This window comes from Amblyraja radiata, chromosome 26 (genome assembly GCF_010909765.2).
Source record: "Amblyraja radiata isolate CabotCenter1 chromosome 26, sAmbRad1.1.pri, whole genome shotgun sequence".
NCBI lineage: Eukaryota > Metazoa > Chordata > Chondrichthyes > Rajiformes > Rajidae > Amblyraja > Amblyraja radiata.
The window spans coordinates 11,617,130-11,643,367 of record NC_045981.1 but is presented as its reverse complement, the minus strand read 5'-3'; the positions used below and the strand labels follow the sequence as shown (position 1 = coordinate 11,643,367).

Below are 26,238 nucleotides of genomic sequence, written 5' to 3'. Positions count from 1 at the left end.
TATAAAATCATCAAATAAAAACCAGCCTTTGATATTTCACTTTGATATCGCATCTACTGTAAGTTTGGGTTTTAAGTGTCCAATTGTGATATATTTTTAGATTTTAAAACTTGCATTTACACCAGCAATATGTCTTTATATTTTTTCTTTTATTTTCTTAACAATTACTTAATATTTTGTGAAAGTACTTATTTCATAAAGAAACATTCGTTATTATGGATCCTGAAGGAATATTTGTGGTAACTGACATATTGTGTGCAAATAGGTTTGCAATCTGAATCAACAATAAATATTAATCCACTGTTTCAAATAATGTAATAAATTTAAATATTAAATACATTATCACTGTTTCTAGAACTGAAATAATCACGTCTGAAAATAGCGGGGGGATATTATAAGGTTGAAAATAAGGGTTCTCTGCTTGTTATCTGCATTGCTAATGTTGCAGATAATTTTACCATTACTATAAAGCCAGAAAATGCTGCAACCTTTGTCAGATCAGAATACATCCATGGAAAGAAAAACAGTTGATATTTCAGATCATATGCCCTTAAAGAGAACTAGAAAGTGAGATTAAGTAATAGAGGCTGGATCTTCAACCTTAAACTCTGCTTCTGTCAGTATGTTCTTTGGAACCTATCACTTTGGCCAACTATATGTCCATTTGTCCAAAGTCTGCTCATGTGGGTTGATGCCAAAATGTATGTGTTGACACTTTTGTGAACCACTTGAGTTGTTCTACTACATTAAAAAATACTAGGGAGTTTTGCAATGTTCCTAGAATAGTACGAGATCATCTCAGCAAGTACTTAAGCATTTTTTTGAAAACCACTGAATTAGTTGAACAGAACTGACTTTTCAGTCTGAGGAAGGGTCTCGACTCGAAATGTCACCTATCCATGTTCTGCAGAGCTGCTGCCTGACCTGCTGAGTTACCCCAGCACTTTGTCTTTTTGTGACCTACTCTAATGGCTTAGTTTCTCTAAGTTCTCCTTAACTATTCTTTGTTATGGATTCCGATAACTTAACCACAACTGAGAATGCAAACCCTTGTAATATTGTGCATATAACTCTAAATATATTTTTAATTTCTATTAGCGAAAAATGCAGGAACAGGGCTATTGCTTAGAAAGAAATGAAATTATCATGAGTTTTGCTGTTGGAAACAAACAGGCAAAATTTGTGTCATTTGCAAAAATTCATGAAATAGATAATGATTTATGTTTTTTGCATTGACAGTCAAATATTTTGATTTCCCAGGTTTAATTAATGTGTTTATGAGAAGAAAAGAAATGCAAATGGCCTTGATTTACTTTCGACAATAATTTTCACATAGTATATAGTTTTTTTTGTTGAATAATAGTTTTACTTAATAACAGAAATATTTTTCTTTCAGGTACAGAAAGGATTATGTGAATTTCTTTTCAAACTATTTATCCTACAATATTTAATGGGCACCGATGAAAAGATGTGGAAGTGCAGTCAAAGACATTTGTACGTTGTGGAAATGCTTAAGGGATCTGGATTTCTTCCCAGGATGCGAGCAAGACATGTACGTAATGTAATGCATTGGTGGGAAGAAGCAGGCAGGAATTATTTTCAAAAATATATTTAAAAGATTGAATTCTATTTGTGCAATTAAAAGAAATCAATTTTCATCAGGTATCTTTTTATCTATATTACTAAAATTCTGATCTTGACCACTTCCTGTTGTTCTGTATATTGATTTTAGAAAAGACGCTGCCACTTACGGCTGTGATTTTTGGTCATCTTACTCCGATTCCCCCTCCGCTGCGCAGGACAAGAGGATTTTTCCCATTGATTAATAATAAAAGAGTTATTAGTGTTTAAAACATGTTGAGATTCTCTCTCCTGAAGGCCATGCCCCTTCCAGAGGGACTATAAAACCTGGAAGTGTTGAGTGCCTCAGTCGCTTGCTCCCCCATCTCAGCAAGATGGGGGAGCGAGAGGGTCACGTCTCTCAACCTGAGCTGTGAATGACGCTGAACACATGTCTTAAGAGGTTGGACAGGCTAGATGCAGGAAGATTGTTCCCGATGTTGAGGAAGTCCAGAACACGGGGTCACAGTTTAAGAATAAGGGGGAAATCTTTTAGGATGGAGATGAGAAAAACATTTTTCACACAGAGAGTGGTGAATCTCTGGAATTCTCTGCCACAGAATGTAGTTGAGGCCAGTTCATTGGCTATATTTAAGAGTTAGATGTAGCCCTTGTGGCTAAAGAGATCAGGGGGTATGGAGAGCAGGCAGGTACAGGATACTGAGTTGGATGATCAATCATGATCATATTGAATGGCGGTGCAGGCTCAAAGGGCCGAATGGCCTAATCCTGCACCTAATTTCTATGTTTCTACTAAACTGAGTGGTTTTACTGACCTGTCAGCGCCCTTAATGTGGTTTGAAAATATAATTTGGAAATGCTAAAGCTATATTGCCTTTGGTTTGGAAATGCTAAAGCTGTGTTGCCTTTGGTTTGGAAATGCTAAATCTGTGTTGCCTTTGGTTTGGAAAGGCTAAAGCTGTGTTGCCTTTGGTTTGGAAATGCTAAAGCTGTGTTGCCTTTAGTTTGAAAATGCTAAAACTGTGCCTAATTAAAGTTGCCTTGCCTAATTAAAGTTGCCTTGCCTAATTAAAGTTGCCTTGCCTAATTAAAGTTGCCGCCTAATTAAAGTTGCCTTGCCTAATTAAAGTTGCCTTGCCTAATTAAAGTTGCCTTGCCTAATTAAAGTTGCCGCCTAATTAAAGTTGCCTTGCCTAATTAAAGTTGCCTTGCCTAATTAAAGTTGTCTTGCCTAATTAAAGTTGCCTTGCCTTCTATATAATTAAAAGTCTAATCTTGACCACTTCCTGTTTGTGCTTTACATTGATGTTAGAAAAAACGCTACCACGTACGGCTGTGATTTTTGGCCATCTTACTCAGAGTCCCCCTCCGCTCATCAGGTGCTGAGGATTTTTCCCATTGATGAAAAATAAAAGAGTTATTAGTGTTTAAAAAATGTTGAGATTCTCTCTCCTGTCAATCACGCCATGAAGGCCACGCCCCTTCTGGTGGGAGGGGGGCAGGGACTATAAAACCCAGAAGTGTGGGGGGGGTGGCTCAGTCTCTGCAAGATGGAGGGGGGAGAGGTCACGACTCGCTGTCTTTAGTGGCCTTGCACACTGCTTGAAATGGTATGAAACTGCACGAATTTGGTGGCCTTGCACCCTGCTTGAAGTGGTAAGAAACCACGTGAATTTGGTGGCCTAGCACCCAGCTTGAAATGGAATTTCAAAGAATAGCCATGAGTCAACTGCCAGCCCACTAGCCGTGAGTGAGTGAGCTGCCAGCACAACAGGCTTGAGTGATTGAGCCGCCAGCCCAAGAATCCATTCGGCCCACAATGTCTATAATAGCCCTTTGGAAACCAGTCCCTTCAGCTCACAACACCCATACTAGCGTTCCAGAAAGCGCTATTGGAATTGGTGGAGAGGTGGAATATTGCATTGGGGGACCAGTCCTCCCATGTGATGCTGGGACCCAACGGATCCCACTTAGTCTAGTAAAGTAGAGACAATTTTGCCAGAAGCTAAAAAAAAATTAGCAGATGAGAGACAGGAGAGTATCTATCGTTTCCAATTAGAAACTGTTTTAATTCAATTATACTTTTTATTTCAGAGTGCACAGGTGGCAAGTTACAATTTTCTAGATGTCTTCCCAAAAGTGTACTGTAGACCACCAAAAGAAGTACTTGAAGAAGAAGTACGAAAGTCCGAAACTCAGTCGTGGAATGGGAATGATATTGATCCTCTCATGGATGAGAAAGAATTTCGAAGTGAATCATTTCAAAGACCTTATCAGTATCTCAGAAAATTTAAAAACAGACAGACCTTGGATACCTTTATTTACCAAGGAACTGTTGAAGGCAACCATGTTGAATGCTTACAGTTGTTTCTAATCTATTCTGGGGTAATGGATCCTTCCTGGTCTGAGTTACGGAATTTTGCCTGGTTTCTTAACCTGCAGTTGAAGGACTGTGAAACGTCTGTGTTTTGTAACTTTGATTTCATCCAAGATACTCTACAAGGCTTTAAAGATTTTGTTGTCAACTTCATGATTTTGATGGCAAAAGATTTTGCCACACCATCCCTTAACATCTCAGACCAGAGCCCAGGAATTCCAGTTTCAAACTTAAATGGTGCTTCAGAAGAAGACATTGCACCATTTCTTTTGAGAAAAAAGTGGGAATCCGAGCCACATCCTTACATTTTCTTTAATGATGATCACATATCTATGACTTTCATTGGTTTTCATCTCCAACAAAATGGGCAAGGTGGCATTGATGCTGTTGACCCATCAAATGGCAATATTATTAAACCAAATGTAATGACCCGTCAGCTATATCAAGGTTTGCTGCTACAAAAAGTCCCGTTCAACATTAATTTTGATGAGCTTCCACGGAGTGAAAAGATTGAGAGGCTTTGCATGGTACTGGGCATTGAGTGGCCAATCGATCCCGATGAAACCTACGAGTTGACCACAGACAATATTTTAAAAATTCTTGCCATTCACATGAGATTCAGGTGTGACATTCCTGTGATCATTATGGGAGAGACTGGGTGTGGTAAAACAAGGCTGATCAAATTCTTGTGTGAGTTACGGAAAATTGGTGCTGACACAGAGAACATGAAGCTAGTGAAAGTGCATGGTGGAACAACTGCAGATGTAATCTACGCAAAAATTAAAGAAGCAGAAGCCCTTGCAATATACAATAAGCAGGAGTTTAATTTAGACACCATCCTCTTTTTTGATGAAGCCAATACAAGTGAAGCTGTTAGCTGCATTAAGGAAGTTGTTTGTGACCATATGATTGAAGGCGTTCCTTTAAGTCCCAATACAGGCTTGCAGATAATTGCAGCATGCAATCCTTACAGAAAACACACAGATGAAATGGTAAAGCGTTTGGAGTCAGCTGGGTTAGGCTACCGTGTCCGAGCAGATGAAACTGAAGATAAATTGGGATGCATTCCTTTGAGGCAACTTGTCTATCGTGTGCAAGCTTTGCCTCCTAGTATGATACCATTAGTGTGGGATTTCGGGCAACTTGATGATCTCACTGAGAAGATGTACATCCAGCAAATTGTCCAAAGGTTGACTCAGTCCATTTCAGTTTCCTCTCTCAATATTAAATGCATGGTGGATACTTTGTCAGCTTCACAAAATTTCATGAGATGTCAGCAAGACGAGTGCAGTTTTGTAAGTCTTCGAGATGTGGAGAGATGTATGAAAGTGTTTGTTTGGTTTTACAACAATCGCAACATGCTATTGGACAATTTGGAACAATTTCTACAAGATGTTGGCAATAAGGAGGTATCCATTCCATCAAGTGATGACAACTGGCCTTTTGTGTTGGCACTTGGAGTTTGTTATCATGCATGTTTGGAAAAGAAGGATGTTTATCGTAGGGCTATCTGCCATCATCTGCCTTCACCATATGATGATCCTTCCAAATTTTCACAGCAACTTGAGCTCTTCCAAGATCTTTTACTAAGTGGTGCACCCCTGCGAGAAACAATTGCCAGGAACTCTGCATTAAAGGAGAACGTTTTCATGATGGTCATTTGCATTGAACTTAAAATCCCTCTTTTCTTGGTTGGAAAGCCTGGCAGCTCCAAATCTCTTGCAAAAACAATTGTAGCAGATGCTATGCAGGGCAAATCAGCACATTCTGAATTATATAAAAAACTAAAGCAGATCCATTTAGTGTCTTTCCAGTGTAGTCCTCATTCCACCTCTGAAGGAATAATTAATACATTTAAGCAGTGTGCACGCTTCCAAGAAGGGAAGAACCTAGATGAATATGTTTCTGTTGTGGTCTTGGATGAAATTGGTCTTGCAGAAGATTCACCAAAAATGCCACTAAAAGCTCTTCATCCACTCTTAGAAGATGGATGCATTGACGATGACCCTGTTAAACATAAAAAAGTAGGTTTCATTGGAATATCCAACTGGGCTCTAGATCCTGCTAAAATGAACAGAGGGATTTTTGTATCGCGAGGGGATCCTGACAAAGAAGAATTGATTGTAAGTGCCAAAGGAATCAGTTCTTCTGATCCTATGATACAAAAAAAAGTGAAAGGGTCATTTGTGAACTTTGCAAACGCTTATCTAAAAATTTGTAAACAACAAGCTAAAGAGTTTTTTGGACTACGTGACTATTATAGTTTAATAAAAATGGTCTTTTCACTATCGAAAACCTCCAAATCAGAACCAACCCCAGAGCAGTTAGCCAAGATTGTGCTGCGTAACTTTAGTGGAAGCGATGATGTTAATGTTATGGATGTTTTCAAGCCTGTACTTGGGAATATTTCTCATGACAGCATCAACACGTTGGATCTGATCAAATGCAACATATATGCTGCAGATTCTGATGATATGGAGTGTCGGTACCTTCTTATTCTTACCAAAAATTTTGCAGCTCTTCAAATTCTTCAGCAAATGTTTTTTGCCAATCAACATCAGCCTGAGATAATCTTTGGGTCTAGTTTTCCAAAAGATCAAGATTATACTCAGATTTGCAGAAACATCAACCGTGTTAAGATTTGCATGGAAACTGGGCAAATGGTAGTTCTGTTAAATCTGCAGAATCTTTATGAAAGTCTTTACGATGCATTGAATCAATATTACGTGTACCTTGGAGGACAGAAATATGTGGATTTAGGATTGGGGACTCACAGAGTCAAATGCAGAGTCCATCCAAAGTTCAGACTGATCGTTATAGAGGAGAAGGAAGTAGTCTACAGAGAGTTTCCAATTCCACTGATCAATAGACTTGAGAAGCATTATCTTGATATTAACACAGTCCTTGACAGAGAGCAAAGAAGTACTGCAAACTGCATGGAAAAGTGGGTGCAGAGGTTCACAGCAGCCAGATCCCAAAATGTTTCAACCCATGGCAGGGAACAGAAATATGGTCCATCGGATGTGTTTGTTGGCTATCACTCTGACACATGTGCAGCTGTTGTTTTAAAAATAACACAAAGCTTGAAGCAGACTCAAAGATCTTGGGAAGATGTTCTCAATGAAGCACAATGGGTGCTACTGAATTGTGCCACCCCAGATTCCGTGGTTCGTTTAACTAATTCTAAACTTCCTGCACACGAGGCTGATGTGGTTGTGCAGAAATACTTTGAAGAACAACATCACGATTCTCTTGCCGATTTCATCCATTCTCATATCAAATCTGGAGTTCAGACCTGCGCAGTTTTCACCGAGGTACTGTAATTTTTATGTCAAACATAATTTGCCATGTTATAACAGTGACATTACTTTTTAGATTACCAGATTAGTTTGCAACTCTAGCCATACTAAAAATCTACAGATTTACCTTCTGAAATCTACCGTCTCAATAACGTTTGAGAACGTTGTTTCTTCAGGCAAGCTTAAAAGTTAGAATACTTTTTGGTATTGGAATTTAATTTTTTTTCATCTCTTGGTAAACTGTATATAATTTAACCATACAAGATTCCTATTTCATGCATGTTTCACTTGGGTTATGTCCACAATTTGAAATAAAATTAAGAATGTTGAATTAGTTTACTAAGACCATTATCAATAATTCAAGAATGACTTATTCTTTGTTTTAGGTTACAACATATTCACGGCTTCTAACTGCTTCTGACATTGAATTCTTGCAAAGAGAAATAAGTGGCAGTGTTCAGAATATCTTCCTTTGCTCACTACAGCAGTTTGAAACGGAGCATTCATTTCTGAAGAAAATAAGGTTTGTTTAAAGTTAATGTCCAAATGAAATCAATAGTCATCAAATTAGTGATAGAAGCCAAAAGCAACAAGGATCTATTTTGCACCAGTATCACAATGTACATTTCGTTTTGCTAAATGTGTGGAGACATTTTGAATTTCTAAATTTAGTTGTATTTTTATTTATGTGATCTTTTATTTTGTTCAATGATAGAAAAGTGGCGTGAGAATGTCAACTTAAAAAAAAACCCAATAAAAATAGAAAATGCTGTCAGATAGCACTGAGCAGGTCAGATAGCACATCTTCTCTGTGCGTAAATGCTGCCTGCCTTGCGGAGTGTTTCCAGCAACTTTTGTTTTTATTTTAGATTTGCAGCATCTTTGGCTTTTTCAAATTCACATCAGGAATGCAAATGTATTTGGCTTCTCATGACGCAATGGAGTCCAATTCACAGTAACTTGGAATACCATGATTTATCCTTTCAGCTCAATTATGCCCTTCACTATAGTCCAGCTGCCTGTAATCCATTACTGATTGTTAAAATGTAAAGGTAATCGTTTTGATGTCAGAGGACACAGTGTGAAGCATAAAGAAATCAAAATCATATTTCATTCTTTTAAATACTGTACCTTATTATTAACAAATACAAATTATCACATAAAAATATATTCCCAAAAGTAGTTTGAAATAAATTGAAATGATAATGTAACACTACATCACCATAAAGACTGATATAGAGAAAGTTGTGATAATTGTTTTCTCTTTAATGCAGTTGGGAAGGATAACCAGATTAATAAGTATACTAATCAATATTTCCTCTAATAAAATCCACCTTAATCTTGTTTGCTTACTATTTAAATGTAAACAAATGTTGGTTAATTAAACATATTCAAATGTCTTGTTTCTAGGCACTGCATCTATTCTAGCCAGGGAAACACAATCTTGCTTATACAAACGGATTTTGAAAACAGTTTACAGAGTGCAAATTTGGTTGCTTCTGCCAAGTAAGTCCATGTCAGAGTTCTACTTTCACTTTAATTATTTTCTGATTTTCTTTGTTGAGAAAATTTAAAGCAAGGTAATGCTGGTCATGAGATCTTCTTTCTTCTAGCATGGTTACTGTTGCTGCAAAGATAGGTCAGAATGATTTATCATCTTTTCGACATACCTTGAAGCCTTTAAAGAATGAATGCTACAGTGAAAAGTGTATTTCCATTTTAATTAGGCAAAATCTTTGATTAGTGAGAGCATACAACTTGATAGGAGGATGTCAAAAAAGTTATAGGAAGTGGAAAAGATGAGTTTGAATTTGAGAATATGGAAGCATAAGACACAGTGTGCAATGATTAAAGTAAGGACTAGGAATATGTAAAAAAACATACTTGGAATAGAGTGCAAAGCCATTGGAATACTCTTGCAATAGAGTTCACAGAGATAAGAAGGAATGAAATGGTGAAGAAAATTGAACCACGGAAGAGAATTAAATGTGAATCTTTGACCGATCAGAAGCCAATTTTCATCGTTAAAGGATGAGTGGTAGATGAGAGACTTGGTGCCTTTAGATAGCTATTTTGGATAAACAGGAATTTATTACAGGTGGAAATTGCAAGGAAAGCCATTTGAACATTCCAATAGGATTCCAAAAGAATAGATGTAGATTCAACTGTCAATAAGGTTGATGGTAGTGAAGGTGCAGTGTATCTTGTCCAAGATGCCATTCTGCATCACCTATTATATAACACAGCCTAAACATTTATCCATCTAAACCATGTCAGAACTCTCTTAAAATTATTTTGTTGTAGAAATATATTTTTAAAAAGATTAAAGATTAAATTGCCTTGATTTACATTGAAATACATTATTGGTCTTTCCTGGTACTGAATGATAGAAACATCTATGATTGCAGTTATAACCATATAACCATATAACAATTACAGCACGGAAACAGGCCATCTCGGCCCTACAAGTCCGCGCCGAACAATTTTTTTCCCTTAGTCCCACCTGCCTGCACTCATACCATAACCCTCCATTCCCTTCTCATCCATATGCCTATCCAATTTATTCTTAAATAATACCAACGAACCTGCCGCCACCACTTCCACTGGAAGCTCATTCCACACCGCTACCACTCTCTGAGTAAAGAAGTTCCCCCTCATGTTACCCCTAAACTTCTGTCCCTTAATTCTGAAGTCATGTCCTCTTGTTTGAACCTTCCCTATTCTCAAAGGGAAAAGCTTGATCACATCAACTCTGTCTATCCCTCTCATCATTTTAAAGACCTCTATCAAGTCCCCCCTTAACCTTCTGCGCTCCAGAGAATAAAGACCTAACTTATTCAACCTATCTCTGTAACTTAGTTGTTGAAACCCAGGCAACATTCTAGTAAATCTCCTCTGTACTCTGTAATGAATATATTTTAATTGCAGTAACCATATATTGGATAGCTGTCACCAACTATTATTATTTTAATGTGATTATTATTTCCATCATTAATTCATGTTGTATGCTGGGGTTTTTTCAATAAAAATAAATTTAAGCAAGATTGTATAATTTTACATGGTAGTAAACTTTTTCCACCCCAAACCTTTTAAAATAATTTGTTTTTGTCGTCATTATCTTTCTAGGCACTGATACTTAGGAAATTAATATTTGATTTTGTGTATTTTATTATACATGTTCATAGTAGCAGCAGTTTGCATTAACATTTGTAAAGGTATTATGCTTTGAATTTCGTGAGTGACTGAAATGATAGATGTTAAAAGTAGAAAATAATCCACAGAGAATCATAGTCTTAAATGTTTGGGTTAGTTTATACATATTCTAATACAATTTGTATTCTTTGTGCAGGTATTCCACTTTAAATGAAATCAACAAAAGCAAAAGTGACAATCGAACAGTCTACATTTATTTTCTCACTAAATTGCCAAGAATAGAAGGTGGATCAGCATACATAGGATTCCATGGAGGTATGAGTGATACTACACAGCTGAGCAGTTTGCTTTTTTTGTACCTTAAGTTAAAAAAATTTAAAACAGCTACTCCTGAGTTTAAAGTGGTCTTATGTGAAACAATACATAGTTCAATAGTAACTGCCAGCATGAGTAAATTATTTAATTTATTTTATTTAAACAAGATTTGAAATATAACATATCTTGCAAACTGTTCATCAACTTACTGTGAATCCTGCCGTATTCTGCCTGAGAATGTATCGCTGGCATCTTCAGTTGAAAGAAATGTGTCTTTTATAAATTAATCCACAAGTATTCATGGAAGAATTCTATGTAATCAACCAATAATGTTCACACTGTGTACATTTACTTGATGTCCCAGTCACCTCTTGTTTGTAGTCTTTCTTGGCCAAGCCCTCTCCATTCATTCAATTCGTTATTGGATTCAGACCACACTTTTCCAGGTCTCAGAGCTTTCAGAAAATCATAAAACTTATCAGTGTGATTTGCTTAGAGATGGTTCTCATCCATTTATAGAACTCTCTTAACTATGGTCATTGGTGAATTGATATTTTTGCTGTGATGATGTCTCAAAAAACAAGTATAGAAACAGTGATGCATCATTTCGTCACCCAGAGAGTTGTGAATATGTGGAATTCTCTGCCACAGCAAGCAGTAGAGGCTAATTTACTGGATGAATTTAAAAGAGAGTTAGATAAAGCTCTAGGGGCTAGCGGAATCAAGGGATATGGGGAGGAGGCAGGCACTGATTGTGGATGACCAGCCATGATCACAATGAATGGCGGCTGGCTCAGAAAGCCAAATGGCCTCCATTGCACCTATTTTCAATGTTTCTATGATATATGACACAACTTAATTTGTCCTCTTTTAACCCTTCCACCCCATATACCTTAATCCCTTTTACACATAAAGATCTATCATTAATTTGTTGTTGTGGATATATCAAACTCTGTTTTTCCGTTTGTTAACTTTATATCTGAGAGAGATGGTTCTAAATTTTGCACATCCTGTACTTTTGGTATATTGCAGTGTAAATTATTCTGTTTATTTGATTGACATTCCAGATTTCCAAACCTTTTTTTGTTTGAAAAAAGTTTTGCTTCTTACCTTCCAGATAGTTCTTGTATCAATGTATTTATATTTGTGCTGCTTTTAATGAATTCTTTGTCAAGGAATATTTAAATATCACACATGGACAAATGATCACATGTGATAATGTTGGGACAACAGTGATCTTTTTTTTCAGATCAGCAAGTTTATTGAAAAGTTGTTAATTTCCATTCACAACGACTGAATATGGATAATGTTAGTAAAGACATCTAATTTGTTGAAATATCAGAGCAGCCACTTGAACAATATAAATAATAGTAAATTATTTGGGGTTTGCATGCCTTCTGTGTTAAACATATGTGATGAATAATCAATAGAATCCTTGAACCATTCAGCAGCATATGTGGAAGAAAAGTGGACTTATGATTTAGATTGAACAACCTTTTGTTTTACTGGCTTTATGATTCATGGCTTGCTACCAGACTCAATGTTGTCTGTTCTGTTAGTGCCGGTCATTAAGGACAAAGCTGGTAAAGTAGGCAGCCTAAATAATTACAAGCCCATAGCTTTAGCCAGCATATTGTCAAAAGTTTTAGAAAGAGTTCTGCTGGATAGAATAAATTAGTTGTTAACTCCACAGATAACCAGTTTGGCTTTAAAGCTAAACATGGCACTGACTTATGCATATATGCCCTAAAGGAGATTGTAAACAAATATAGAGGCAAAAACTCTTCAATCCTTATGTGCTTTATTGATGCTTCCAAAGCCTTTGACCATGTTAATCACAGAAAGCTGTTTGGTAAAGTGAGTCAAAGAGGGGTGCCTAAATACATTGTGAGAATTCTGGCCTACTGGTATGCCCACCAGACTATGCAAATAAAATGGGGCAATAGGGTCTCAGCCCCATTTGGGGTTAGCAATGGTGTTAGACAAGGGGGAATTTTGTCCCCAGTCCTTTTTAATCTATATATTGATGATCTGTCCAAACAATTGAAAGCCTGCAATACTGGGTGCGTGATTGGTAATATTTTAGTGAACCATATTATGTATGCAGATGATCTTGTGATCTTTAGTCCATCTAGTGCTGGTCTCCAGCAGCTCCTTACTATATGTTCTGTGTATGGTGTGGAACATGATATTAAATATAATGCTGGTAAGAGTGCTGTTATAATCTGTAGAACCAAAGAGGATAAATGTCTAAAATTTCCTGATTTTAAATTGTCTGACAATAATCTTAGTGTTTGTAATAAGGTAAAATATCTAGGGCATTTTATTACAGAACAAATGACAGATGATGAGGATATTTATATGCAACGACGCATGCTGTATGTACAGGCGAATATTCTCTTGCGTAAATTTGGTGCGTGTGCAGATGTGGTGAAGATGTCGCTATTTAGAGCATACTGCACACCACTCTACACTGCGCACCTGTGGTCGAACTATGGAAAGACATGTTTGCAGAGACGAAAGGTGGCACATAACGATGCCATGAGAACACTGCTAAGGAAACCTAGATGGTTTAGTGCCAGTATTATGTTTATGGCTGCAGGAATCAGTACTTTAGAAGCTATCCTAAGAAATCACATGTATAAATTCATTTGCAGGATAAATGACTCTAAAAATGTAATTCTTGTGGCCTTGTCAAACATAAGGGTTAGCACTACACGCTACGAATCCCAGCAGTGGACACACTGGTATCGTTGTCTCGTTGTAGGACATTGATCATTCTTTTAATCTGGATTTTTAACTGATGTATTGTGTTTTTTTTAAATATAATTTATAATGCTTTTATGTGATATACTAAGATTTTATATGTACTTTACGATATTTTTTTAATATGCAATGCATTTTTTTATGTAATGTTGCCCCTTGTCTGGACCTCGAGTCCATAATAAAGATTATTATTATTATTATTATTATTATTATTATTATTATTATTATAATAACCTGGCTAAACACTTCCAGCATTTTCTGTTTCAATTTCAGATTTACAATTTTATAATTCTTCAAAGTGTTTATATATTTTATGTTTCAAACCAAAGTAATTTATAGTGAATAAAGCTCCACCTTAATATATTCTGTCTATTTTTAGACCCATGGCAGTCAGTTCATATTGATGACCTTCGGAAATCGAAAGACATGTTTACAGATCTGACAGCTTTCAAAGGGATTACTATTAGCCAGCTTTTCGGCAGAGACCCAGGGGAGCCTGAACGTATGTGCTTAATATTTTTCTTTTTTTAGAATTTCGCTTGCTTCTATATGATCTCCATAAAATTTCAATTATCCTAATATGAATTGGGATATAGTTGGTGTAACATCAACAAGTGTTGAGAGGGCAGGAGTTGCTGTTTGTAGATGGTGCAGTTCTGGATTTGGCTTTTGGAAATAAATCATTGGAGAAAGTATTGATAGGGGAGTATTTTTGTGATGATCTGACAGCATCTGTTGCGTCCAAACTGTTAATGTTTTTGGTCAGAAATTCAAAAATTTAGAAAACAGACATGCTTTAAATTTTAAAAAAAATGCAAGAGTTGCAGAAAATCAAAAGCATATTTGTGCTAGATGGAGACCTAGGGAAAATAAATCACACAGATTGGTGATAGTTGAAGACACAGGTTGGTGACATACAGTAGATTGGTATTATCAATTCTATGTCATTCATTTTATTTTGGTTTCCATCTCATTAAGGGTGTTCCCTGAATTACATAACAGCTATTTTTTTTGGTGACAAGAAAATTATTGGAACTTTATAAACTTTAATTTCAAAAGGCACACATTAATCAAGGAAATTAATCATGTACTTGTAAAGGATATTCGTGTATGGATAAAATGTTTGCATGCAGTTCTGGGTGTCATGGTACAGGAATTATGAGATGATGATAAAGAAAGTGAAGAGAGTTATTAACATATGTCAATGAATTTTAGAATTTGTGTGTTATAGTTAGGCCAATATTTATTGTCCATTGTTTAAAGATTTTTGGGAAGATCATGGTGAGCGGTGTTCTTGGAACAGCTAGCCTTCTGAAGGTATGACATTGACCTGGCATCAATTAAAAGCAACAACTTCTGATTTGGACAGAATGATGATAACTTGGATATGAGCATCGGGGAAGTGGGTGCAAACATTTCTTGGTGATTCAGGATGTACGTTTGGGGATGTGTTGAAGACGTCCTGGCATGTTGCTGCAGTGTATGGCTAGTTGTCGAAGAAGTGGATGCTTAAAGTAGTGAATCAGCAGTTAATCAAATTAAGTAACAGCTTGATGATCTTGAATCAGACCACCATCAAATGAATTGCTGGCTGATGTTTCTCAAGCTGCATTCAACTAAGGAAGAATATGTTGTTACACTCCTGATTTGTATTTTGTTTTCAGAGGAAAGGCTTTGAGTATGTGTAAGAGGGAACAGCAGATGTTGGTTTACACCAAAGATAGACACAAAATGTTGGAGTAACTCAGCGGATCATTCATTATCTCTGGAGAAAAGGAATAGGTGACATTTCAGGTCAAGACCCTTCATCAGAAGTGGTCTCGACCCAAAACGTCATTTTCTCCAAAGGCTTTGAAGTTTGGTTGATAATTGTTCAATTGATGAGTGAACTGATGTCAATTCATTCAAATCGTCTTTATAAGAATGAAATGTGTGTATTTAACCAATATCTGTTTGTATTTCAGCCATGATTGTTGATCAGGAGGAAGAGATTCTTGTAAGTATTTTAATTATTTTGGTGATCGTTTTCTTGGAATCACTGCAGTATTGTACATTGTCAATGTCTCTGAAAATCCTGATGTTAAGCTTTTGATTTAGATATTTCTGAAGAATGATGTAAAACACAGTTTAGCAGGTTTGATTTGGCTTTTCAAAATCCCAGGAGAGAAGAAGAAACCTAAAATAGTACAGAAGGAAAACTAGATTGTTTAAGATTGGTAATGAACAATTTGAACATGTACTGCATGTAATAAGTTCTATATATATACCTTTTATATATGGTTTGCTAATTTATAAACATTGTTACAAAAATAGTTTTTTTTTTTAATAAGGATAAAACAAAGATACTGGATACAACTTCCCTCATAAGGAATTGTGTGCAGTCTGCTGTTAGCATGCTGAGAGATCTTCATCGGAGTTCAAGTCGCAGCACCACACGAGTTGAAATCCTGCTTTCTCTGTTAAGAGAAGATGTTGAATTCAAAGGTTTGTTGTTAATGTCTTTACATTAATCCGTTTTATGTCTAAAATGATAATTTAAATTTTAACAACATTGTCAAAATTTATAATAATGGCAAATAATCGGCACTAACATTGATTACAGGATAAGTTCATACACAGGCAATTAAATGTGGAAGTCTAAAATTTGCTGTCAGAAGTATTATGTTCTTATTTTAGTATATCTGATATTTTTGAAACAACTATCACCTAACCCATAATGGCCATTTGTCCAAATGAGCAATCTAGCAAAAAAAAAAGCAAAACATTAGATGATGACAGAAACATTAGGGATTGCAGTTGCTGGTATCTTGAGCAAAACAAGTGCTGGAGGAACTCAGTGGGCCAGGCAGCATCTGGAGGAAGAAGACAGACAATGTGCGGTGTTCAGTGTATGCAAATGAATACCTATATCAGTAATTAGTTTTGAATCTCAATTTTATTTTTTTGTTTAGCTTCATTCCTGGCATTGATGAAGCAAAGGTTGCACTCCCTTCTGGTGAAACGTGATGAGGAGTCTTTCAGTGCAACTGAGTGGATGCTACGGGAAGCCTCAAATGTTGAAGCCCTTCAGGAAGGTGGCACTTTCAGGTAAACTCAAGGACGCCCCCTGGTCTCAGAAGCCATACAACATTTTTTAAATATGAAATGAATTACTGAAAAAACATATGTAGAATATCATTCCAAAGCAAACAAAAATTGTGTGCTTGTTGGAGAGAGTATCTAAATACACCATTACCAACTTTAATTGCAGCAATGGAATGGAGGTTCATTTAATAATTCATTTAAATTAATGAATTCTTCATATTCAATGTGAATCTGAGGTTAAAAGTAGCTTGGCTAATTGGCACCATTGACCCATTCTTACGTACTAGTGTTTCCATTCAAACACAGCACCTCCCTGGGAGAAATGGATCAATAAATTTACCTCCACATTGCAGGTACTTTAAAAAAAACGTTTCCTGAAATTGCATCATTTAATGTGATGGTCTAGTACCATGTACAATATTATTCCTCATTCTTGCTTAATTTTCATTCCTCTTCATTTCTACTTACCAGCACATTAATTTATTTTGCTGTGCTTATGCAATTTTCATTGTAGAGGTATGTTCAGTTTGAAAGATGCCGGAATGTTTAGAGGATGCTCTTAGATGGAATTGTGTTACAAATGTCACAAAATCCAAGCAGATTGAATCAATTTACCAAATGCAATTTCTTGTTTCTTGATTTAATTTTCTATTTACACGCACAATTTTAATTTATTGTGCCAATTTGCATTGGTAGAATAATATTGCTGCCCATCCTTCTTCCATCGTGTACCCTCCTCACCAGCTACCACCAAATAATCTATAGTGTGTTCCTGAAGAGATTGGATTCATCCAACAACAACACTTGATATATCGCATATGTCTTATATTTAATACTCGTCAGGGTTATCTTGGCTTTGGGATTCATACTTTAAAAAAACGTTAATTTTTGCTTCACAGACACACACTTTGGAAGCGAATTCAAACAGTAGTAACACCTCTTCTGGCACAGATAATCTCTGTTATAGACCGAGACTGTAACTTAAATTTGTTACGTGATGATACTCCTTTATTTGTACGAAATCTATGGATGAACATTTTTAATGACGCAAATCTCTTGGAGCTTCCTTACAACAGAACTATCTTCAGGTTAGTATTTATATTGAAAGGAAAGTCAGTATTTCAAAAGGATCAGAATTGATTAAGATTTGTATTTTTCTGTTTCTATTTTATGAATATATGAATTAGGAGCAAGAATAGACTGCTCAACTCCTCAAGCTCAACCACCCCACCTATAACATATTGGAATCTTCCTGCCTTGTTTTTAAATATTCAAATTCTGCTTCTAATGCTCTCTGCTGGGGAAATAATTGTACTCATAGGCTTCTGAGAAAAAAATCACTTCATCTTTGTCATAAGTAGGCAACCTGTCATTTTATAAAATGAGAGGTTGACTATTTATGACAAAGATAAAGTGTATTTTTACCCCCATAATTGTGTAAATTAGTGTTTTTAGTGTATTCAATTGTTTAAGTTTTCTGATTGTAACGTACAGATCTTGATAATTTTCTAACAGTCGTAGACTAAAATCAGGCACGAGTTAATGAGTGGAATAGCTACAGTCACCTCACAGGACATGAATATCATCCAGCGCCAGTGAAAATTAGAATTGACATAAATCAAGAGACATGTTTGAGCTGCTGTATTACATTTTTTAATATAATCCAGAAAAATTGTATTTATTCTTTTGACAGTTTGGAATCTGAAATTGTTGTCCACAATTATATGAAGATGGACGTACTAAATATTGGCAATGAGCTTCCTTTCAGTTGGAGAATAAAGGAGTTTCTGGATGAGCTATGGATTCAAGCCCAATACATGGAAGGTATTAGCAATGGCCTACTCCTGCCGAATGTCCCACTCCTGCACCTATTTTCGATGTTTCTAAGATATTACTTGTTTTATTTCCAAAACCCATAAACAGGACAAGTTGAACCAAAGCTGAATGAAATATTTAACAAAACTGGATTTGGAAAGTACTTTTCAAATGTGAATGAAGAATGGAGACAGAACTTTTTCTTCAGGTACTTGGCTGATTTCCTGCTGATGACAATGAAAATCTCAACTGAAGTTGAATTTGAGGTAATTGCGAAAATGTGGTTAAGTGCCGCGTGCTTTTCATTGTATAAAGCAGAGTTCTGTAGAGGGGTCCTGACACAAAACGTCATCTATCCATGTTCTCCAAAGATGCTGAAAAAGTTACTTTTATAACAACTAAACAGGTTCGCTTCTTAATAAACAGACACCACACAAACTGTTTGGTAGACCAGTTCAAATCTTTACTTATTATCGGCCGATGGAAGGGAGCGAGAATTCCAGTCAAGTGACCAATGTAGACACTTAACTGTGCTCTCCACTTCCCTGAACAACAGAATTACATAGCATTATATAGTGTATGTTTGTCACCTTAGCACATTCCACAGACATTAGTCATGGTCAGAGGTACAGCAAAAGGCATCACATCAAAGGCATTTTGTCACATGGTACAAGATATATTAAAAACATTGGCCATTTGGTTTATGACATCTTACTTCAAAGAGATGACTAGCTGTTTCTCTCTTCCTCTCTGTCACCTCCTCCCTCATAAACATTGGCCATTTGGTTTACGGCATCTTACTTTTCAAATACATCAAAGAAATGTAGCATCTCTCGTCACCTCCTCCCTCATAAACATAGGACACTTGGTTTACGGCATCTTACTTCAAAGAGATGACTCAGCTCTTTCTCTCTTCCTCTCTGTCACCTCCTCACTTGGGAGACAATGTTATAGTATTTATTATCTCACACACCGCAACCTGAGGCAAGCCTAATTTGACACTAAATATAAGCTGTAAGGTAGCCCAGAAACCTATTTTAATATTTTCTTATTTTTGTAACTTTATTCAGCTTCATCAATGCTGCCTGACCCATGAGTTACTACAGCACGTTGTATATTTTTTTGTAAACCATCATCTGCAGTTCTTTGTTTCTACTTTGTTCACAGGAAGTTGTTCCCCCTCAAATTTCCCCTCATTATGAAAATCGTTATCAAGGTTTATTTTCAGCCCTGGATATGGCAGCAGTGAACTAATTCATGATGTGAGCCTGAGAAATGCTTGTACATAATTTGTTATTTACTAATTTGAGGTTTTGTTTTTCATAGTTCCTTCAAGGAGCACTGATCTCCTGCATAAATCAGCTGAAAATAGAACATAATATTGGAGACGAAATGTCTTTGCTTTGGGTGCACGTTGCATATCAACATTTCAAAAACCGTCTGCAGAACTTTTCAAGAATTATTGTAGTGAATCCTTCTGTTCTGACATTGCTACAGAAGATCAAAGATAAAATACAGAAGGCTGAAGACAAAGAGATGGTGAGAATATTGCTGAATATTTTGATTAATTTGCTAAATAATTTGGATATTTTTAGAGCTATTAAGAGAAAAAATTGCATTTAAATAGAACTGTATAATGTTATATAATATTGGGTGTCCTAAATCACAGATTTTTAAAAATCCTAATTTTCTATTCTATAACCAGCTGTTACATTTATCGTAGGCAAAATAAAATGATATTTTACATCAAGCACCATTCATTCTAGATGCACCATTCATTCTAGATGATATTTTAACAATTGACCACGTCAAAATAATGTATTAATGTACATTAATATGTATTGTAATTGTATTGTACTGGCATTTGATCAAGTCAAGTCAAGTCAACTTTATTTGTCACATACACATACAAGATGTGCAGTGAAATGAAAGTGGCAATGCCTGCGTATTGTGCAAAAACTATAGAACAGAATAGAATAGAATCAGTATTTACGTTAGAAAATATTTTTTTGCAAAAGACACAACACAACAGTAAATTAGTACAGTAAATTAGTCCCTGGTGAGATAGGAGTTTACAGTCCTGATGACCTGTTTTCACAGCATTACAGCAGAGGCGTTTGCCTGACCATAGCAGCTGGAATAGTCCGTTGCTGGGGTGGTAGGGATCCCCCATAATGTTGTTGGCTCTGGATCTGCACCTCCTGGTGTATAGGTCTTGCAGGGGGGCGTGTGTAGTTCCCATACTCTGCAACGCCTTCCTGTCCTGGGCAGAGTTGTTCCCAAACCGGTTTGTGATGTTGCTGGACAAGATGCTTTCTACAGCCCCAGAGTAGAAACACTGTAGGAGCCTCAGAGAGACTCTGAATTTCCTCAGCTGCCTGAGGGGGTAAAGGCGCTACCTTGCCTTACTCACCAGTGCGGCAGTGTGTGTTGTCCATGTCAGACCCTCTGTGATGTGGACTCCCAGGTATTTAAAGCAGCTCACCCTATCCACAGTAGTCCCATTTATCTCCAGTGGCGTGTACGTCCTTGGATGTTGTGCTCTTCTAAAGTCCACAATCAGCTCCTTCGTTTTTGTGACATTTGCCATATTTGCCATACAGTCATACCAAAAAAACAACAAGATTCACAACTACATAAATTGAATTGAATTGAATCCTTTATTTGTCATTCAGACCTTTCGGTCTGAACGAAATGCTGTTGCCTGCAGCCATACATGTAATAATAACAAAACACAATAAACACAAATTAACATCCACCACAGTGAGTTCACCAAACACCTCCTCACTGTGATGGAGGCAAAAGTCTTAGAGTTACTGTCTCTTCCCTCCTCTTCTCCCTCTGCGCCGAGGCGATACCCCACCGGGCGATGGTAAGTCAGTCCCGCGGCTCAACCGAGCTCCGCGAACGGGCCGGTTCAAGCTCCGCGGCCCGGGGGATGGTCGAAGATGCCCGCAGCTGTTGTGTCCTCCATTGGCCCGCGGCCGAGCCCCGGATCCAGGTCGCCGCCGCCAGAACGCCGCCTCAGCCGCCGTCTCCGCCCCGCACCGGGCCGTCCACAAGGCAGCGTCTCAGCCCCGCACCGGGCTGCTCACACGGGAGCACCTTCCAGTCGGTAGCCTTGCCGGCCGCACGGGAGTGTCTCAGCCCCGCGCCGTTCGCCCTCACCGGAGCGCCGAGTCGTGCCGCTACCCGGACGTCGCCACAGCTCGAAGACGGCCAGCCTCGCGTTGGTGAGTCCTGGCTGGCTCTACCTCCGGACCCTCGAGGTCGGTCGCAGGTTGGAGGCCGCCAGCTCCGCCATTAGGCCTCAGCGCAGACGGGGGAAGAGAAGGGGGATACGACAAAAAGTCGCATTCCCCCGAAGGGAGAGACAGAAAGCTCTGTTTCACCCACCCCCCACACACATAACACCACCTAATAACCAAAAAAATTACTAAACTAGACAAAAAAAACCAACATAAAAAGTAAAAACAGACAGACTGCAGGCGAGCCGCAGCTGTATCACAGCGCCGCCACTTCCGGAAAAATGTACATAAACATCCACCACAGCGCACTGTGATGGTAGGCAATAACGTATTATCTTCTTCCCTCCTATTATAAATAAGAATAATGCCATTTTATTGTTTTTGTCAAAAGATAGAATACAAATAGCTTCCCAGTTATGTTAGGAAACCAAGACTACAAAGAAAAGTAACTAAAGGAAATCAGTATTGGTAAAGAAATAGTATTTATGAAATTGCAGGAATTAAAAGCTGGCAAATCCACAGGATGGGAAAATCTACTTTCTAGAATACTAAAGGAGGTGGCCCTACGAATAGTAGAATGGTGGTCTAAAATTCTTTAGACACTGGAACAATTCCTCTGGTTTGGATTTGTATGATAGAACTGCAGATGCTGATTTAAATTGAATATAGACTCAAAATGCTGGAGTAACTCAGCGGGACAGGGAGCATCTCTGGAGAGAAGGAATGGGTGATGTTTCGAGTCAAGACTCTTCAACGGACTGAAGAATGGTCTCGACCTGAAACTCATTCCTTCTCCCCAGAGATGCTGCCTGTCCCGCAGAGTTACTCCAGCATTTTGTGTCTATCCTCGTGTTTGGAGGTTGACAAATACTATTTCAAATAGAAGCAAATGTATAAACAAAGAATTATGAAAGAGTAAGCCTGACATCATAGCCATATACGGATAGAGCTATGTATATGGCATGGAAACAGGTCTTTTGGCACAACTGTCCCATTTGCCTGTGCCAATATATATGTATCTGTCCAAGTTTATTTTTAATTTTGTAATTACATCCGCCTCTACCACGTCTTCTGACAGTTTGTGGAAAATGTTGTATCTCAGATAACTTTTAAATGTTTTCCCTCTACCATAAACATACATCTTTAGTTTTAGACTCCTGTACCATAGTGAAGAGACTGATTATTCACCTTGTCTATGTCCCTCATGATATGGTATTGCACTATAAGATCATCCCTCAGCTTCCATTGCTGCCAGGATATACGTTTGAGCCCATTCAGCCTCTGGTAGTTTTAAATAAAACTATTTATGTGGATGAAATTGATAAAGTGGCGGCGGTGGGAACGGCTGCGGCTCGCCTGCAGTCCGTTTGTCTTTTACTTTTTTGTGTTGTTTTTTTTAGTTTTGTCTAGTTACGTTTTTGTTTTTTAGGTTGTGTTTATGTGGGGGGGGGGGGGGTGAAACGGGGCTTGCTGTCTCTCCCTTCGGGGGAATACGACCTTTTTGTCGTATCCCCCTTCTCTGCCTCCGTCTACGCTGAGGCCTAATGGCGGAGCTGGCGACCTTGGGACTCTGGAGGCAGCTGACAGGACTTGCCTTGAGCTCGCTCCCGTGAGGGTGGCCCAGCCCGGGGCTGGAACTGCGCTCTCGTGAGAGCGGCCTGGCGAGGGGCTGAGAGACTCTCCCGTGAGGGGCTGTGGCCCGTTAGAGTGGCCCAGCCCAAGGGAGAACAGCACTCCCGTCGGAGTGGCCCAGCCCAAGGGAGAACGGCGCTCCCGTCGGAGTGGCCCAGCCCAAGGGAGAACGGCATTCCCGTCGGAGTGGCCCAGCCCAAGGGAGAACTGCACTCCCGTCGGAGTGACCCAGCCCAAGGGAGAACGGTACTCACGTGAGGGCGATCCGGCTCGGTGGGCTGGAACGGTGCTCCGGTGGCTGGGACGGCGTTCTGCGGCTATGACCCGAGTCCTGGGTTCAGCGCGGGCCAGCGGCTGCGTCCGCTGGACTGGAGGGCGGCAGCTTCGACCACCCCCGGGCCGCGGTGTATGAACCGGCCCGTTTGCGGGGTTCGGTGAGCCGCGGGACTGTTAGTACCATCGCCCGGTGGGGAATCGCCTCAGCGCAGAGGGTGAAGAGGAGGGAAGAGACAGTAACCCTAAGATTTTTGCCTCCACCACAGTGAGGAGGTGCTTGGAGGATACACTGTGGTGGATGTTAATTTGTGTTTCTTGTTGTTTATTATTGTATGATTGTATGTATGACTGCAGGCACGAAATTTTGTTCAGACCGTAAGGTCTGAATGACAATAAAGGTATTCAATTCAATTCAATTCAATTCAAGTATTCAAAAATATAATCGGGTTACTGGGTCCTGAGGGCTTAAGTTAGAACCCTAACTTAAACACTTCTAACTTAAACCTTCAGGACACAATAACCTGATTTTATATTTGATTTTTTAAAATCAGTTTCACCCACATTTTAAACAATTTAAATAAAACTACCAGTTGTTCCAGCATCTTAGAGTCATGGAATCACACAACACAGAAATTGGGCCCTTCAACACAACTTGTCCATGCCAACCATGCTGTCTACCTGACCTGCCCCATTTGCCTATGTTTGGCCCATATCTCTCTATACCTTTCCTATCCATGTACCTATCTAAATGTCTTTTAAATGTTGCAATTGTACCCACCCCTACAGCATTCTCTGGAAATTCATTCCATACCCACCAGCCTTTGTGTGCTAATGTAGCTCCTTAGATTCATTTTAAATATTGCCCTTCTCACTTTAAAGCTGTGACTTTTAGCTTTAGATCCCCTACCCTGGGGGGGGGGGGGGGACGGGGGGGGCTATTCACTTTACCAAGCCATTTTGTATCCAGAGACACGAGACTGCTTGGATAGCTCACCCTGGATCCCATGATCCCATGTGATTTAACTAGCCCATGTGGGACCTTGTTAAAGATCTTGCTATCATCCATGTAGATGATGTGTAATACTCTGCTCATCGATTTGATAGTTTGCCAGTGTAAGTAAACTGAAAGATTTTCTTTAAGCTTGCTGCCTGGATATTAGTGGTGCTTTTCGTAAAATGAGAATATCAGATTGGAAAAATATTGTGTAATATCCAATATAATTATTTTCAGTATTGAATAATGGTAGAAGTGGTATGCTTAAAACATTAGTTCAAGGCTATTTCTAATGGATTTATTTAACTATTTAAAACATGTATACAACTATTAATGTTTGCAATTTTAATACAGGTCATAGATATTTATGCAGCAGCTGCCTGTGTTGATCTGCTGGAATTTGAACACACTAAATTGTCATATCCGGCCTGGCTGCAGATGGTGAACACTCTGCAAATGCCCATTGAGTTGGTCTGCACAGAAGTCTTATCACAATGTGAAGGAAGGAAATCTTCCATTATGCATTATGTCCAGTAAGAATTTTGTGTGTCATTTTTGTATTTATAGGAGGATACTGTTTTTTCAATTAATAGAATTTTCAAAGTAAATTAAAGATTTGTAATCATCTATTCTGTGTGTTTCAATGAGGTCCCCCCTCATTCTTCTGAACTTCAGCGAGTACAGGTCCAAGGCCGACAAATGTTAACCTACTAATTTCTGGGATAATTCTTGTAAATCTCCTCTGGACCCTCTCCAGAGCCAGCACATTCTTCCTCAAATATGGTGCCAAAAATTGCTCACACTATTCTAAATGCGACCGCACCAGTGCCTTATAGAGCCTCAACATTACATCCCTGTTTTTATGTACAAGCCATCTTGAAATAAATGCTGCCATTGATATTGCTTTCTTTACTACCGATTCGACTTTTTGGGAATCGTGCACCAGCATTCCCAAGTCGCTTTGTGCCTCCGATTTCTGGATTCTCGCCCCATTTAGAAAATAGTCTAAACCTTTATTCCTACTACCAAAATGCATGACACCACACTTTGCTACACTATATTCCATCTGCCACTTTGCCCATCCTCCCAACCTGCCCAAGTCCTTCTGCAGAGTTCCTGCTTTCTCTACACTAGCTGCCCCTACACCTATTTTCGTATCATCTGCAAACTGCCCCAGCACTGACCCTTGCGGAACTCCACTGGTCAACTGTTTTATTGTCATATGTCCCAGATAGAACAATGAAATTCTTACTTGCTGCAGTACAACAGAATATGTAAACATAACACTGTAAACAATACCAAGCACCTTCTCCCTAGCAATAGCCACTCCATAAACTTCCACCCCTGACTCTTCGGGCACGTTGCTGGTGTCTTCCACTGTGAAGACTAATGCAAAAAAGTTATTGAACTCCTCAGCCATTTCTATATTCCCCATTATCACTTCTCCTGTATCATTCTCCAGTCATCCAACGTCCACCCTTGCATCTTTCTTGATCTTTATATAACTGAAGAATCTCGTGCTATCCTCTCATATTATTGGCTAGCTTACCTTTGTATTTCATCTTTTCTCATCACTAATCATTGCTATGTTATACACATTTTTGTTCTCATGTCATTGTTGGCAATTTCCTCCTATCATTTATAAGTTTTACCAGATCATAGTTTATTTTCCATTTCATTAGGCAGCTGATCATCTCA

The 26,238-nt window shown here is 38.3% G+C and overlaps 1 protein-coding gene across 1 annotated transcript in view; it reads left to right on the top strand.

Moving 5' to 3' along the window:
* LOC116987734 (E3 ubiquitin-protein ligase rnf213-alpha-like) overlaps positions 1–26,238 on the top strand; it is a 145,335-nt gene that overhangs the window by 76,033 nt on the left and 43,064 nt on the right. The window contains exons 16-30 of the mRNA XM_033043966.1: positions 6–58; positions 1,397–1,552; positions 3,676–7,272; positions 7,644–7,780; positions 8,668–8,763; positions 10,607–10,725; positions 13,871–13,993; positions 15,435–15,487; positions 15,822–15,975; positions 16,443–16,578; positions 17,475–17,663; positions 18,269–18,399; positions 18,499–18,656; positions 19,717–19,929; positions 24,895–25,073. Coding sequence (XP_032899857.1) covers positions 6–58; positions 1,397–1,552; positions 3,676–7,272; positions 7,644–7,780; positions 8,668–8,763; positions 10,607–10,725; positions 13,871–13,993; positions 15,435–15,487; positions 15,822–15,975; positions 16,443–16,578; positions 17,475–17,663; positions 18,269–18,399; positions 18,499–18,656; positions 19,717–19,929; positions 24,895–25,073 — 5,494 coding nt within the window. The remainder of the gene's footprint in view (positions 1–5; positions 59–1,396; positions 1,553–3,675; positions 7,273–7,643; positions 7,781–8,667; positions 8,764–10,606; positions 10,726–13,870; positions 13,994–15,434; positions 15,488–15,821; positions 15,976–16,442; positions 16,579–17,474; positions 17,664–18,268; positions 18,400–18,498; positions 18,657–19,716; positions 19,930–24,894; positions 25,074–26,238) is intronic.